The following is a 13,743-nucleotide window of genomic DNA, read 5'->3' as shown; positions in this document are numbered from 1 at the left end:
CAGCTTTGGGAAAAGTGGCTGGAAAACAGGCTCAACAGCGAGAGCAAGAAACCCAACTACTCCTATGGACACTCACGTTACCCTAGGAGGTACTGAACCAGGGAGAGCTACAGGCCTCTCGTCAGTAGAGCGTTTAGCCATGCTTTGCTACAGACACCCTTCCACCCCCCCGACACACAAAATGGAAGCTGTAAGAAAGGCAAATCTGAGAGATGACGGCTCTGTTCTCACACTTTTAGCCGGAGGCAGCTCCTGGCCAAAAGTTGCCGCCTCTGACTTTCCTCCCCCTCCCCAAACTCCCCCCTCCAGCGGTCCTTGTGTGGTCACCCTCTGCCATGTGCTTGGAATTTCACTGCTGCCTCCGCCTCGGAAAAATACAGATAGTGATCTCAAGAACAGCAAACATTTCTCTGCGTTACTTCCTTCCTTCCTCAGGAGGTCTGGTGACACCGAGGGCTTCAGTTCTCGATACAGAGAATACAAAAAAACTAAGATCTCGCAGGTGCAAAATTGAACTTGTCTTTTTTTTTTTTAAAAAGACTTTCAAAAGAAGTGTGGCTCTTCCTTCAGAAGGGTGCGGTCCCTTGCCTTTCCTCAGATACCATTTATTGCTCCTTGTTGTCCTTCTTTGCATCTTCACAGTTCTCTTCCTCCTCCTCTTCCTCCTGCACGAGGAACTCTTCAGGTGGCCATCTCAGCTCACCGCTCTCCACATCGCCCTCCGTTGGCTCCACCACAATTGAGGGCAGGCGGTCCTTCAGCTTACAGTAACGGTCGAAGTCTGAGGGATCAGGGAAGATCTGAAAGAGCCAAGAAACAGTCTGTGAGAGGGGCTGCGTTCACGCAGTCTTAGCCAAAACCCAACTCTCAAGACACATGGGTCTTCATGGCAGACTAGTCTGCGCACAGAGTAAACCACTGAGCGATGGGAAGACCCTTGAACTTGCAAATAATCTCTGAATATTTGTAATAAGCGCTGTGCGAGAAGCTTCCAAAGCACATACTTGCTTGGATAGTGCTCAGCAAACAGGCATCGGCCCTTTTGGATATTTATCCAAACGCCTCACCCCACCACCACCACCACCACTTTTGCATTAATGCTCATGAGTTTGCACACTGAGCTATCTCGATCAGAGAATCTGAGATCTCGTTTCCTGCTGCTGACCAAGCTACACAGGAGATCAGGCTTGTGCTCCAGGCTCCGCTGCTAGAAAGGCGAGGAGGTATGTGGCAACACCATGCTAGAGCAGTCCAGACCTTTGCAGCAAGGGCCTGCACCTGGTATTGCTCCAGGGCCACAGCACCACAATGAAAGAGAAGTTCAGCTGCATTTTAGAGATAATTTTGGCACTGTTCCACTGGCTACAGCTACCATACATCAGCAGTGAAACTCAGCAGGAGGACACTCATTTTATGGAAGGGTTGGAGACCGGACCAAATTTCTTAGGGCAGGAGGTTCCTGTGGCATAGCCACCAATTATGTACCCTGGTGCGAGGAATATGAGGACCCCAGCACAGAGCAGTACCTTCACCCTTCCCTCCCACCCATAGCTTGCCACGTGGGTGCACAAGCTCACACAGTGCAGCAGCACCAGGGCCCAATACTTGCTGGCAGCACCACTGGGATGCATGCTCTGATCCCACTAGGAACCGAGGGAAAGACACGGGTACAGGAAAAGCCACCACTGCAGCGCAGCGTCTGCCTGACTGAACTGCAGTGTGAACAGAAGAGGTTGCTGTTATTTTACAGAGGTGCCCTACAAGGGGAACAGCTTCAAACCCCCGCTCATCCAGAAGAGAACTGCTTGGTGACAGAAACCAGTTGCCACATCAGATCCCCGGGCTGGTAACTGGAAGATTAAACAATTGCCACCCATTTCTTTCAAACAATTTTATCAGAGTGCCCCTTTTACATTAAGGTTGCATTTAAACACCCCAAAGAAGATAACCACAAAACGCATTTCCCTCTCCAGGTTGTAGATGAGGTGAGGAGTCAGGCACAGTAATTTTCTTTGAACACCAGTTGCATCCAAGCAAGCTGTCAGAGCATCCTTGCGGGGAACAGCACTGCCAGCCTCAGATGGGCACACTGCTCATGGGTGCCTCAGTTTGAGAGCAAGATATGATCTGCTTTGATCTTTGTGGTTCCGGTTACAAAAGCAGGTTCCCCATCCAGGAGCCCTGAGCATTAACCATGAAGCATCGCTCTCCTCGTGCCAACCATGCAGGTATCCACCACCTTTGGAAGCCCCAACCCAAACTCCAAGTGAAACATCATCCTATCAATTTGTTCTTCAGCCTAGTGACCATTAACAACACCATCACCTCCTTGTCAACATTCAGTCTTCTACTGTCCAGCCACATTTCTCCCTCACATCCAAAGCTCTGTGGCAACCAGGCTGCCAACCTGAGAAAGCCATCGCTTCACTACTTAATGCAAAGTCAGGCAAGGTAACTTTGGGAGTGGGTGCTTGGGCAAGGAACTCAGTGTGAAGGTAACACACAACAGATGGGCTCTTTGCAGACAGCCATCTGGTCCTGGGGACAGAAGTGCAGAAGCCCAACCCCGACTATGGCACCCAGCATCCATATGCTTTTCAAGTCCACAGGAGTGAGGTCTTTGAATGCAGCCACGTTAACACGGGCAACTGCAGTAGGCACTACATGCTATTAGTCACCTCCACCACAAGTGAGACAGTAGCTTGGAGCTTTGTGGCTTCTGCTTGGCCAAACAAAGGCAGTTTCAGACACACAGTGCATTACTGGAAGTACAGTCAGTGGCTCTTAAGCATCAACTCGTTATCTAAACTTAGGATAGGAAAAAAGTACCCTTGACATTACATGGTTTAGAAGGTTGCAATGGAAAAAGAAGTGTGGTTCAGGAGGTTACATAAGCTGATAATGTCATGAAAATAGCCTCCTGTGCAAGAAAAATAGCAGTATAATAATTAAACTAACCTTTGGCTGCTATCATTTTAAGCACATTAGGTCAAATTGGAGCAATTTCTTTGAAAATAGCCTGCCAGATTTTTTTCCAGAAACTAAGTAGTAGTCATTTCCTTACAAACAAATATCCGCAAAATGTGGTGTGCAGCTTTTTTATTAAAAAAAAAAAAAAACAACAAAACCAAAACCCTAGCACAATCTTATCTCAAGCAGCTGCAGGACAAGCCGAACCCAAGAAGGTCAGGATTTTTTCCACTAAGTCATGCTTTTTAATCGTCAAGGCAGCATGAAGGGAGATGTTGCAACTGTACTTTCAAGGGGTGTGGACAGTCAATGGAAAAAATACACAAAGGCAGGCTGCCTCGCATGTGACCAGCGTGGCAACACAGCAGGCCAAGCACAGGGACCGAAGGAAAAAGGGTTTCAGAAAAAGCGTTTCAGATTAAGACTCCATTTGCATATCTGGGGAAGCCAGGTGGAAAAGTTACCCCAACCCACCTCCCCACTCACTCCAAAATAAGCTGTGTTGCCAGACTCTTTATCAAAAAGACAAGCGAGCAGCAGCTTTCTGCTGTCCCACACCAGTAGTGCCATGCTGCATTTGTTGGTCCCGTATGCCTAATCTGGTCCCGCTCCAGATTTAGACAATGGGAAGAAAAAACAACTCTAAAACTTGCAGCAAAGTCCCCGCTGGGAATGCAGCAGCTCAGCTCTGACCTGTGAGCTCTGCACCCTTTTTTTTTTTTTTTTGGCCTCCAAAACCTGCCTACAAGCCTTTCTGCTGGTGTTACACACCTCAGGCCTGTGGGAGGAAGACTTTGCATCCCCCACCACCCAAAGAGTACAGCAGCAACAGGTTAACTTCTCCTCCTGATTTATCAGAAGGAGCCACCTTGCACATAGCTGAAGCAGATGCTTACTTTTGGCTGATCTGGGTCACTTGATGGGGGACAAATGACAACCACCAACTGGTTGCGAAGGCTACCTAAAAGCAAATTTAGCAGCAACTCTAAAGTATCTTCCTCCCCCTCCCTTGCATGACACAGCACAAGAGGCTGCAACTGCTTCTGTAAACCGCCCCCCCCCCCCCCATAGCTGAGCCCCAACTCCTGGCCCATGGAGAGACACATCCAACACCTCCAGAGCCCACAGAGGACACACATATTGCTTCTTAACACTACTCAACGCAGCTTCTTGCTGGCAGCAAGACTAGTTTTCATAGACCTCTCCAGATTATTTTCTCTGAACCGCTCTCCTCATGGACTGATCCAGATCACACACAAATCAACCAAACTCTGGCCTTGCAGCTGGAAAGGGCAGTGAAAAGCAGAACTCGAAATGAAAGCTTGAAATGATTTTAGAAAGATCATGTTTGCCTCCGTTTCGGATGATCTAGCTCTACTATCCTTGAATGAAGTCTTGGCAATAAGAATGGAAAGTTTTCATTGCCCTGGGGAGGCTCATACCCTCCCTCAGCATTCACAGGGATGGAGAAACACCAAAAGCAGGAGAGATGTCAGCCAATTAAGAGGATTAGCTCAGAGCTACCATAATCCAAGTGACACTTGTAAATTCAAAACAACTTCCACATGTGTACTCCATACCAACACCCATAGTCAAAATGCTTGTCCCCCCTCTCATGGGGCTGAAAACTATTTCAATTATATTACGGGGAGACTAAGGTAATGAGATCTTTCCAAATTAAGTTACTGTTTTGGGGAAAAGTTTTGCTTCGTTGTGGTAATGCTATACAAGACTGAAGAGTCTGCACTGAGACGCACACTGCTTCAGGTAGATGATACACCCCTGATGTACACATATCGCTCATCCTCCTAGTACTAAAAAAAGCAAGTTTTGTGCCTCTTCAGCAATATCAAGTCAATATCCCAAATCAGCATTTAAGTTCTTAAAACTTTACTGCCATCAAGAAGCACAGCAAGCTTATTTCACGAAATATTTACATCATCTCTCAGCATCTTCTTCGGAGGAATTTTCCGGCTTCAAGAAGCAGTGCTAATACATCCATTTACTCACACAGTAGTTACGACTTGAAACCGAGCTCCATCTAGTATGCACACAGCAGCCTGTGACTCAGGTTTACGAACTATGACGACTCACTCCCCAGTCACAGATAGATTGCCCTATCTTGGGGGACAGTGGCTGGGAAACTTTATACATCATCACAGCTTTCCATCAGACCATCAGAGTAACAAGACATCAAGTAGGGAGGAAAAAACCATGCACCGAGATGTTCTGGTTAGCTGCTGTCTTCAGTTTGCACTTCAGTGGAAAGCCTTTTTTTTTTTTTTTTTTGCATAGCATAGCTGCTAACATGATCAGTTTTGGCTCTGTTTACCCCACATCCTCCTTCTGCCTTCACTTAAGGTCCCAGACCCTGGAATACACATTGACTCAGCCTACTAATCCTGTCTAGTAACGGTGCATCAGATGTGCTATGTGAACAAGTTATCCTAAATCAGCTTTGTGCAGCCCAGTCTTAAGACCTTCTGCGGTAGCGAGCGCCAGTGCTAACACAGGAACTCCCCTGCACAAATCAAGGCTGCACAGACATGAAGCACCTTACAAACAAAACGGTCACAGAGGAAGCTCAGTTTCCACCTTTTGCCATCAGCCCCTGGGGTCGGTAACGTGTCGCTCCCCCAGGTTAGATGGGGAGCTGCAGCCCAAACCCCTCAGCACCAAGCACCGCAGGTCCCCGAGAAAGTCAGCGCTTCGCCGGTGCTGCTGAAGAGGCCTCGCATTCACCAAAAATTCATTCCCCAACAAGAGACAACCCAAAGCTTCCGCCATCGACACTGGATGGAGCGTTAAGCCTATTTACCTAGATTCAGCCAGTCTGACATGATTCGCAGCTAGCTGTGGCTGTGATTAACCTCGACAGATCCCAGCGTGATGCGATCAAGAGCTCAAGCTCCCCATGACAACCAAACCCCAGCCGATGGCATGAGGCAAGCTCAGCCTCCGCGTGCCAGTCCCCTAAAAGGGAGCCTGAGGTCCCACAGGCCCAGCGAGCTGGCCAGACGGCCGGTCTGCGGCGAAGTGGCACGCTCGACTCAGCAGTCGCTCAAAATAAACCCTTTGGGCATCAAAGTGTTTTCAGTTGTGCTCAGACCCCGCTCCACTTCCAAGAAGCAAGGCGGGATTCAGGTCGAGGCACTGTTTTGACAACAGCTCCGCGAACTGATTAATCCGCCCTCGGTTTCGGTAGCACCGTTCGTGCTGCTGCGAGATGGCATCAGAGGACAAGCTGGCAGAGCGCTGATGAGGCTTTTTCAGAGAACAGGTATAACTAGGGGCTGGAAAATAGCAAACGGTACATTAGCTCCGACTGGCAGAGAAAAAGGCTCGGCTCACCGGAAACTGCCAGGCAGGAAGCGCATGAAGACCTCCGTAGGCACATCTGTTTGTAGCAGGGGCATCTTGAGCCATCAGCTGCATTTCAACGAGTTTTCTGTTTAGTAAGTCCCATGGGAATTATGGGACATCTATTAAAGAGCCAGAAATAGCTCTTCACTGCAGGCACAAGACCCAGCATGACATCATCTCTTCAGCTGCATCTTCTGTTTTGTCTATGCCACCCTGCTCTGAGACTCATGCCCCGGTTTCACCATTCACTTCTGCTCAGGCCCTTTAAATCTGTTGGCTGAACCATCTTCAGGGGTCTCAAAGAGCACCTTTACATCACCAATACAGTAATTAAGACTGCTTTCCATAGAAAGGTTTTGAAATTAGCACATTAGCTTACAAGCATTTTGCTTATTAACTGGAAAAAACGCATTTTTATGCTGAGAAAGCACATTTTGTAAGTGAAACTGTACAAATTACTAAGCCTACACAGGCAACTCAGTTATCACCGATACGACTGCTGCAGTCTGAGTTTTCACACCATTGCTTGAAGAGCAGCAAGAGAACCAGCCCACCAAAGGCCAGGAACCTTCAGCAGGGGTGGGCACACCTTCACCTGATGTCTGGACAAACAGACACTCCAGAGGTAACACGGGGGTGGAGGAGGCAGGAGGAAAACGTTAACAAGCCAAGTCCCCTCCATAACCAGAGAGACAGACAGGAGCCCTGAAGTTCAGTGAACTCCATGGGACAGAGGAATCAGATTGCTGAAGTTTATACTTTGTAGGAGTTTGTTTCCTCAGTTTACTTCCAAGTAAAGGCAAAAATACTTTGAAGCAGCACTGTTGGTTGGACAAGCCTGCCTGCAGCAGATACTGATGTGCTTTACAGATCCATGGACCATCTCCTCTAGTCCAGACAGTTTCATGTCTGCATATGGTGGTAGAAGCAGCCCCCAGGCTCACAGCTAGGATCCTACAGACCAACTCCCAGGCAGTCCCTGCTCTACACAGCCTAAAGGGAGACATTTTGAACCTCATTTTGAGGTCATCTCTTCAGTAAAATAAATACAAGTTCTACTACTAGAACAAGAGAAACTTCTGAAACTAAAAGCTTGCCTCTCCCAGTTCTGGCTCCACTTTTTTTTTTTTTCGCCTCTCATAGCCAGCCAAGGGCTGCTGTTAACACTCACATCGTGAGCGCCCGACACTGCAGATGAGTGGAGGAAGATGTTGCAGCTTAGAACAACAAGCCTCAGCGTAGGAGCAGTCATGCTCCATTAGCCCTGTCTGGTTTTAAGTTAGTGCACTACAGCCCTCAGACTAGCATACAATTTTCCATGTACCAAACTCTCTCCATCAGCAAGATGAAGCACCAAGCGCCAGTCTGACATAGAACAAAGAGTTCATGGTGTGATTTGCACCAGATTTGTCCTCGCTGTTCTAACTCAAATTTTCACCCCTTTAAGGATGCTTCCAACTTCCCTTGATGTACACTGTGACATTCTCAGCCCAGCAGCCAGACGAGGAGGAGGGCTGGACCCTGCTCCCCAATCCTCTTTACACTAACCTGATTTAGAGCCAGACCTCATACACAGCCCACACACCGCTAGTGCCTCATCAGGATCTTCCATTTCAACGCCTCAACCCTTTCTGCCATCAGGTTGGCTCACATCAAGTACTGGCAGGCAGTTCCCAGCTTTTGCAGGCATTTGAAAAAAGTCACATATGACTAGACCACTACAGAGGAGAGATCCAGGATGCATAAACCCTGCATAGATATGAGTCGTCAGCATTTATGACTCACACACCTTCAGATTCAGATGATCCACTCAAAACTGAACAGGCCTGTTCCCCAGTTGGCCCAAGCAGACTTATCAAGGTCATTAGCACTTGGGGAAAAACCTTGCTGAAGCAATCATTAGAACAAGCAGGGCACCCAGATTCTGCCTCTCAATGGAAAATTTGGATAGGTAAATAGAGGGATTTGACCTGACTGGGTTAAGCCTCTCCATATGGTGACCCACAAAGACAACTGAACATCCCATGCAGGCTGGTTTGATTGCTTCAGGTTTATAACCACTCACTGCTGTACGCTCCCTCTATAGAGGAGCAAAAAGAGACCATATGCTTTCCACTAACTCAAGCACTGAAGCACAGCACAGCTATTTCCACACACAGGCAATAAACCAAACAACTTGTACTATCCAGATCCAGAATTCTGACCAAAAAAAGCAATGCATCCCCTTTTCCTCCTGCAGCTTCGGCTTCTGCTGGAGGTCTCAGCCATGGCCCCAAAGTTCAGTTGATTTCATGCTTCAGTGCACTATTACTGTCTTGTAGCTCATTTTCCAGACGTAAATATGCAAGCACACAACAGCCCACCTCATTTGAATGCACGCTTAGAGCAACTGCCTCTGTGCAGGTTGTGTAACATCTGCAAAGCAAGAACCCTGCATCAGGATCTGCTGGTAAGAGACACCTGATGCACAGACCAGATGCAAGTCATCCGCATGCACTCGGTGCCCGTGTTAAATCTCATCAACAAGTCTCCTGGAAGAGTAGGAAAACATGGATCTAGTAGGCTGAGACTCACCACTCACCCTTTGATTAACTAGGAAACAAAAGCAATATTGAGACTAAAGGATTAAGGCTCAAGCTAGTTTCTAAGACCACCTCTTCACCTTAGTCATTGATCTAGAGGTTAATAGCCAATTACATTGTTCAGAACTTTCAGAATGAATGCAGCTCATGCCTTTAGGTACTGATATCCCCAGCGACATTTCAAGGCTTGTTTCAGCTGTCTCTGGCCTCACTGTATCTTATAGAAAACTGTTAACCCTCTCAAATAAGCCCATCCATCAGGAAAACCAAGAAATAGATCAAAAAAAGTAAGTGCCATATAAACAACTCCCTCCTGCTCTGGGCAGATCATTTGTATGGCGTTTTAACAGATATCTCAAGAGTCCTCCCAGCCCAGAGAGTGGGACAAATCCTTCTTTAACCGACCCCCCTGCCTCCCGCTGAGCCCCCACGAATGCTGAATGAGCGAGGGCTCAATCGCTTCAGAAACAACCAAGTCCTTTGCCAATCCGGTCCAATACCAAGCAATATTTTCGACAACAGGCTACTGCCAAGCAAGCATTCCAGTCTGTTGACTAGTTCTCACTACAGCAAGACCTACTATTAGGTCAGGCTATGGAAAGGTACATTAGACTGAGTTTGCAGTCCAGCCCAGGCAATTCCATAGGGGATTACCGCCTAAACAGCCAGCAAAGCACTTACCTGATACGAGAGGCCGTCCTTGCGGGGGCTTAGCCCAATCTCATCCATAGCTGGGGTGTTCATCATCACTTCAGTCATTTCAGCTGACCTCAGATAATCAGAGCTAGAAACAAAAGACAACATATTCAAATCATCCGCGGGGCTCCAGAAGGGCCGAGCACGATTTAAGCAGCATCGGGAAAGACAAGCAGGCAGAAGAGGCTGTCGGCAGGCTATTTCTGGTCCCTTCCTTCCTGCCCTCCCCCCGAAAGGGGGTGGAAAGAGCTGGTAAACCGGTGCTACATCCCCTGCGAGCAACTCCCCGACTTTCTCCCCGGGAGCACAGCTCCGGAGCACCTCGGGAGGCTGTAAGCGCAGCCGCTCACTTTGAACTCCACATCCCCCAGTTCTGCCCCCTAAGGGGGAAAAGTCAAAAAACACAGTGAATAAGTGCAAGCGCTGGGGATTTTTTTTTTTTTCCCCTCTTAAACTGGTGTGTTTTAGCTCCTGCTGACTTATTTTACAACCTCAGGGACTGCCACACCAGCGGAGCGGCCGGCGCCAATTCCAGCTCTGCTTTTACAGCCTTAATGGCATTTCCAGCCCGAGAAAGCGACGCGAATTCCCACCGTTCGCAGCTCCTTTGCTTGCGGATCACCCCGCTAGCGCTCGGCTCGCGCCGCCGCCGCCACCCTCTTCTCCCCCACCGTCGGAAAAAAAATAATAAAAAAAAAAATCACGTCCCGGGGCTCCACACCGCCCCACGGCACCGCCTCCTCCCGGGGCACACGCCGCCGCGGCGGTGGGGGGGGGGGCGGCTGAAGCCCCAGGGGCTCCACTTCAAACCCTCAGGGCCACGGCAGCAGCCCGCTGGGGTACAGCCTCCTCCCGCCCGTGGGCCGCGATTCCCCCCTCCCTCCCCCCACGCGGGACGCGCCCACTCACCAGGGCAGGGGACACAGCACAGACATGAAGTCCCGGCGGAGGCTGCCCCGCGCCCTCGGGGGTGGGTGGCGGGAGGGGCACCCAGGCGCTGCCCCGCGAACGGAGCGGCTGAGCAGCACCGGCGGACGCTGCGGGACGGGACTGGGCTCTGCGCTGCCCGGGACAACCCGACTCCGAACCGCCCGACCCCGCCGTTCCCACCGCCGCCTCCCGTCTGAGCAGCACAGCCGCCGCTGCGCCGCCTTAAATGGCCCCGGGGGGCGGGGCCCGCCCCGAGACCCCGCCCCCTCCCGCTTGACGTCAACATTTTCATGAATGGCTTCGGCGCGCGCCGCTTTCCGGGGAGGGAGGGGGTGTGGGGGGGATGTGCGCGCGCGCGCGCGCGCGTGTGTCCGTGTCCGTCCGTCTCCTCCGTGTCCGTCCCCGCGATCGCCCCATTTCCCGAGCGGGAGGCGGTGGCGGGCCCGGCCCGGCCCGGTTCGGCTCGGCGGGTTCACCGTTTTTAGCCCAGGCCGTGCGGGCCGAGGTGGGGTGCGGCCCCCCCAGCACCCCCCCACCCACCCCGCGAAGCGCCGCTCTCTGTCGGCCGGTGCGGGGCTGCACCCGGCATCACCCCGAGCATCACCCGGGCCGGGGCCGGGTGTCACTTGCGGGAGGCGAACCCCCCCACACACCCTTCGTGGGGGTGGCGGCGGGGGGAGCCCTGGGGCAGGCTGGGGGCTGAGCCCGAGCGGGAGCCGGCACGCTGCCGCCGCCGCCGCCGCCAGGGGAGGGCTCCGGCACACGGTCACGGCCCGGAGAGGTGGCAGCCGCCACCCAGCCCTGCCCCTCTGAGCACCTTCCGCGCCCGACAGCTCTAGCTGGAGTAAAAGCGGAGTGAGAAGCTTCACGAGGCCGAGCTATATTTGGCAAAGCGGTGTGAATCGATAACGGGAAGGCGGGGGAGGAGAAGGAGGCGAATCCGCTTGCTGGTGGTGCTCAGGCAGCACCCCGAGGAACACGGGCTGTGCCCCAGGGTGGGTGCCCACTGGGCACTGCTCTCGGGGAGGGGATGGGCTGGGCCCACCAAGGCTGCGGAGAGGTGCTCAGTGGTTTTGGGGACTGCTCTCCCCTCTCTTTTCTCATCTTGCTGTACGCTGGCGGGTAAAGTTTAGTGGGGGGCCCGGGTTTGTTCCACCTGTTGCGCCATGCTGCCGCTCAGATTTTGCCGGCAAAGTGGATGACCAAGCACACAACTACCAACGCTGCCCGCAGTTACCGTGCATCGCCTTCAAATGCAGAGCACGCAGCTGCTGCGGCATTTCATATACGGGTCTATGCACGGGCGTATACGCCTTATTTGCCCCAGTGTTTTAAGTGCTAACAAGCGCGAGTTCAGCGTTTCGGAAGTGCAGCTTTGCCCTCAGCTCCGCTCAGCCAACCCCCAGACAGTGTATGAATGTGTACATACATAGGTGCGTGTGTTTCCTCAGACCGGATAATTTAATCTTCTTACATTCATATTATATAATGGGAACGTATGTGGGTGTTTTACATCAGGCTTCAGCAAGCTGCTGCTTTGTGCCAGATTAAAATGATTCACAAGGAGCTGATCTAGACCCTGCAGACGCGTGGAAATTCGGATGGGTGTGGGTGAGTGCGCTGCAAAGGGCTACCTTACCAGTAACCTTCTGCACCCTTCTCAGGAGGGCAGCAGCAGGACAGACTCACTGTGCACAGCCCCCGAGCCCTCGCCAAACCTCCTCACAACGAAGTTCGGAGCCGGGGAGAGGAGTAAGAAGGCAACCAAGATTCCAAAGCCCTGGGGAAATGGCTCCCCTGCATTTTGCTGGCCTGGACCGCCGGGACCCCCTCTCCCTGCTGCGTACCCCGGGACGCACGTGCTTGTCCTTACTGGTTTTGCTAATTTCTGCCCTAAAAGAAGACAAAGGCTTGACTTTTAAGTGACTTTTTTGAAGCTGAATGGCCTAAGTTGGTGCCTGATGGTACGTGCAGGGGCCGGGAGAGCACTCAGAGAAGGAGAGAGGCAGGGTAGCTGCTTCAGGCGGTGTCAATCCATATTATGAGGTCTCTTCAAATCAACTTTACAGCCTGCCCTGACTGCCCTCATCTCCCACCGTGTCCAGCTGAGACGTGGGACATGAGATGGGGCTATAGCTCAGTTCCCTGGGATGTTTCATCAGCAGAGACAAGCCTGCCTGTCTCCCTCAGACATACATATACTTGCTATGGATTTCCTGGTCTTGTCCGTACAAAATAAAAGTCAGTGAAAAACCCACACGCTTCCGCAAGTCCCTCTTGCACCAGGCACACCGAGTCGTCTCTCTAAATGCCTTCCTACACTTGGCAGGGCTTGAGGTCCAAGGTCTTCTCCTCGTTGGAAAGTGAGTTCCTTTAGATATCTAATTCTTGACACACTCAAGCCCCTGAAGGAGACCTGGGGACAGGACTGGGGCTCTCCCTCCCCTCCCACCACCCTCCAGGGCTCCCGCGGCCACTGCTGAGAAAAAGCAGCTCAGATCAACTCTTCATCCACGTCCTCTGGACGCCCGGTTTGCCATCGCAGCTGGCATGGGCAGATAGTTTTGTGGTTGCACCTAGATAACAGCCTTTGGGGGGGGAGGGGGGGGGGGAACCTGACAAAAGTCCCCGGGCGCGTACGTGCTGAGGGTGCGGATTACTTCCGAGCGACTTGGTGAGAACATCGGCCCCGGCCCTAGCCAATTCCCACCGGGAAGCCTGGGGATCGGTGCTTTTATTGCTCGCTTTGGCTCTAAGCCACTGCGAGATTTATTCGTGTGATTAACCATAAGAGTGTTAATAGTCCTTTTGAAAGAAAAGGCACACCTCTCGTGATTTCCATCAACCGCGCTTGGGTGCTTTGCCGGATCGGGCACGGCTTAATTCCCCCCGACCCCCCCCCCAAAGTGTAATGTTTCTTGGGTGAGGTGTGTACCAGGAACGCTGCACCTTTGGCCCTGGGGGTTGTCTTTGTGAAAGTATTCAGGTATCCCGGGAGATGTTTTATAAGCCTGGGGAGGTGTTCTCCGCGCAGCGGAGTTGTCCCGTAATAGCTGTGCCTCCTTCTTCGGTGTTTGCCCCAGCCAGGTATGAAAAGTCGGGGCTACAGGAGCAGAGCAGGAGGAGCTGTTGTACCCTCATCTGCAGCTCCTACCTTAATAAGAACAAGCTTTCCCTTGTAGATAAGCCTTTCTATCAATGT

General features: G+C 51.5%; 1 protein-coding gene across 1 annotated transcript; it reads right to left on the bottom strand.

The window, feature by feature from the left end:
- Nucleotides 1-309: 309 nt before the first annotated feature.
- On the bottom strand, nt 310-10,727 carry LBH (LBH regulator of WNT signaling pathway). The gene is made up of 3 exons (XM_082481421.1): nt 10,521-10,727; nt 9,597-9,699; nt 310-800 (listed from the first exon to the last, which is right to left on the bottom strand). The coding sequence occupies exons 1-3, from the start codon at nt 10,544-10,546 to the stop codon at nt 606-608; spliced, it is 324 nt and encodes a 107-aa protein (XP_082337547.1). The 5' UTR covers nt 10,547-10,727; the 3' UTR covers nt 310-605.
- Nucleotides 10,728-13,743: the final 3,016 nt, after the last annotated feature.

This window comes from Vanellus vanellus, assembly GCF_965231255.1.
Source record: "Vanellus vanellus genome assembly, chromosome: 3".
In the NCBI taxonomy this organism is placed as follows: Eukaryota; Metazoa; Chordata; class Aves; order Charadriiformes; family Charadriidae; genus Vanellus; species Vanellus vanellus.
Note: the sequence above shows the minus strand (reverse complement) of the source record. Positions and strands in the feature narration are given on the sequence as shown.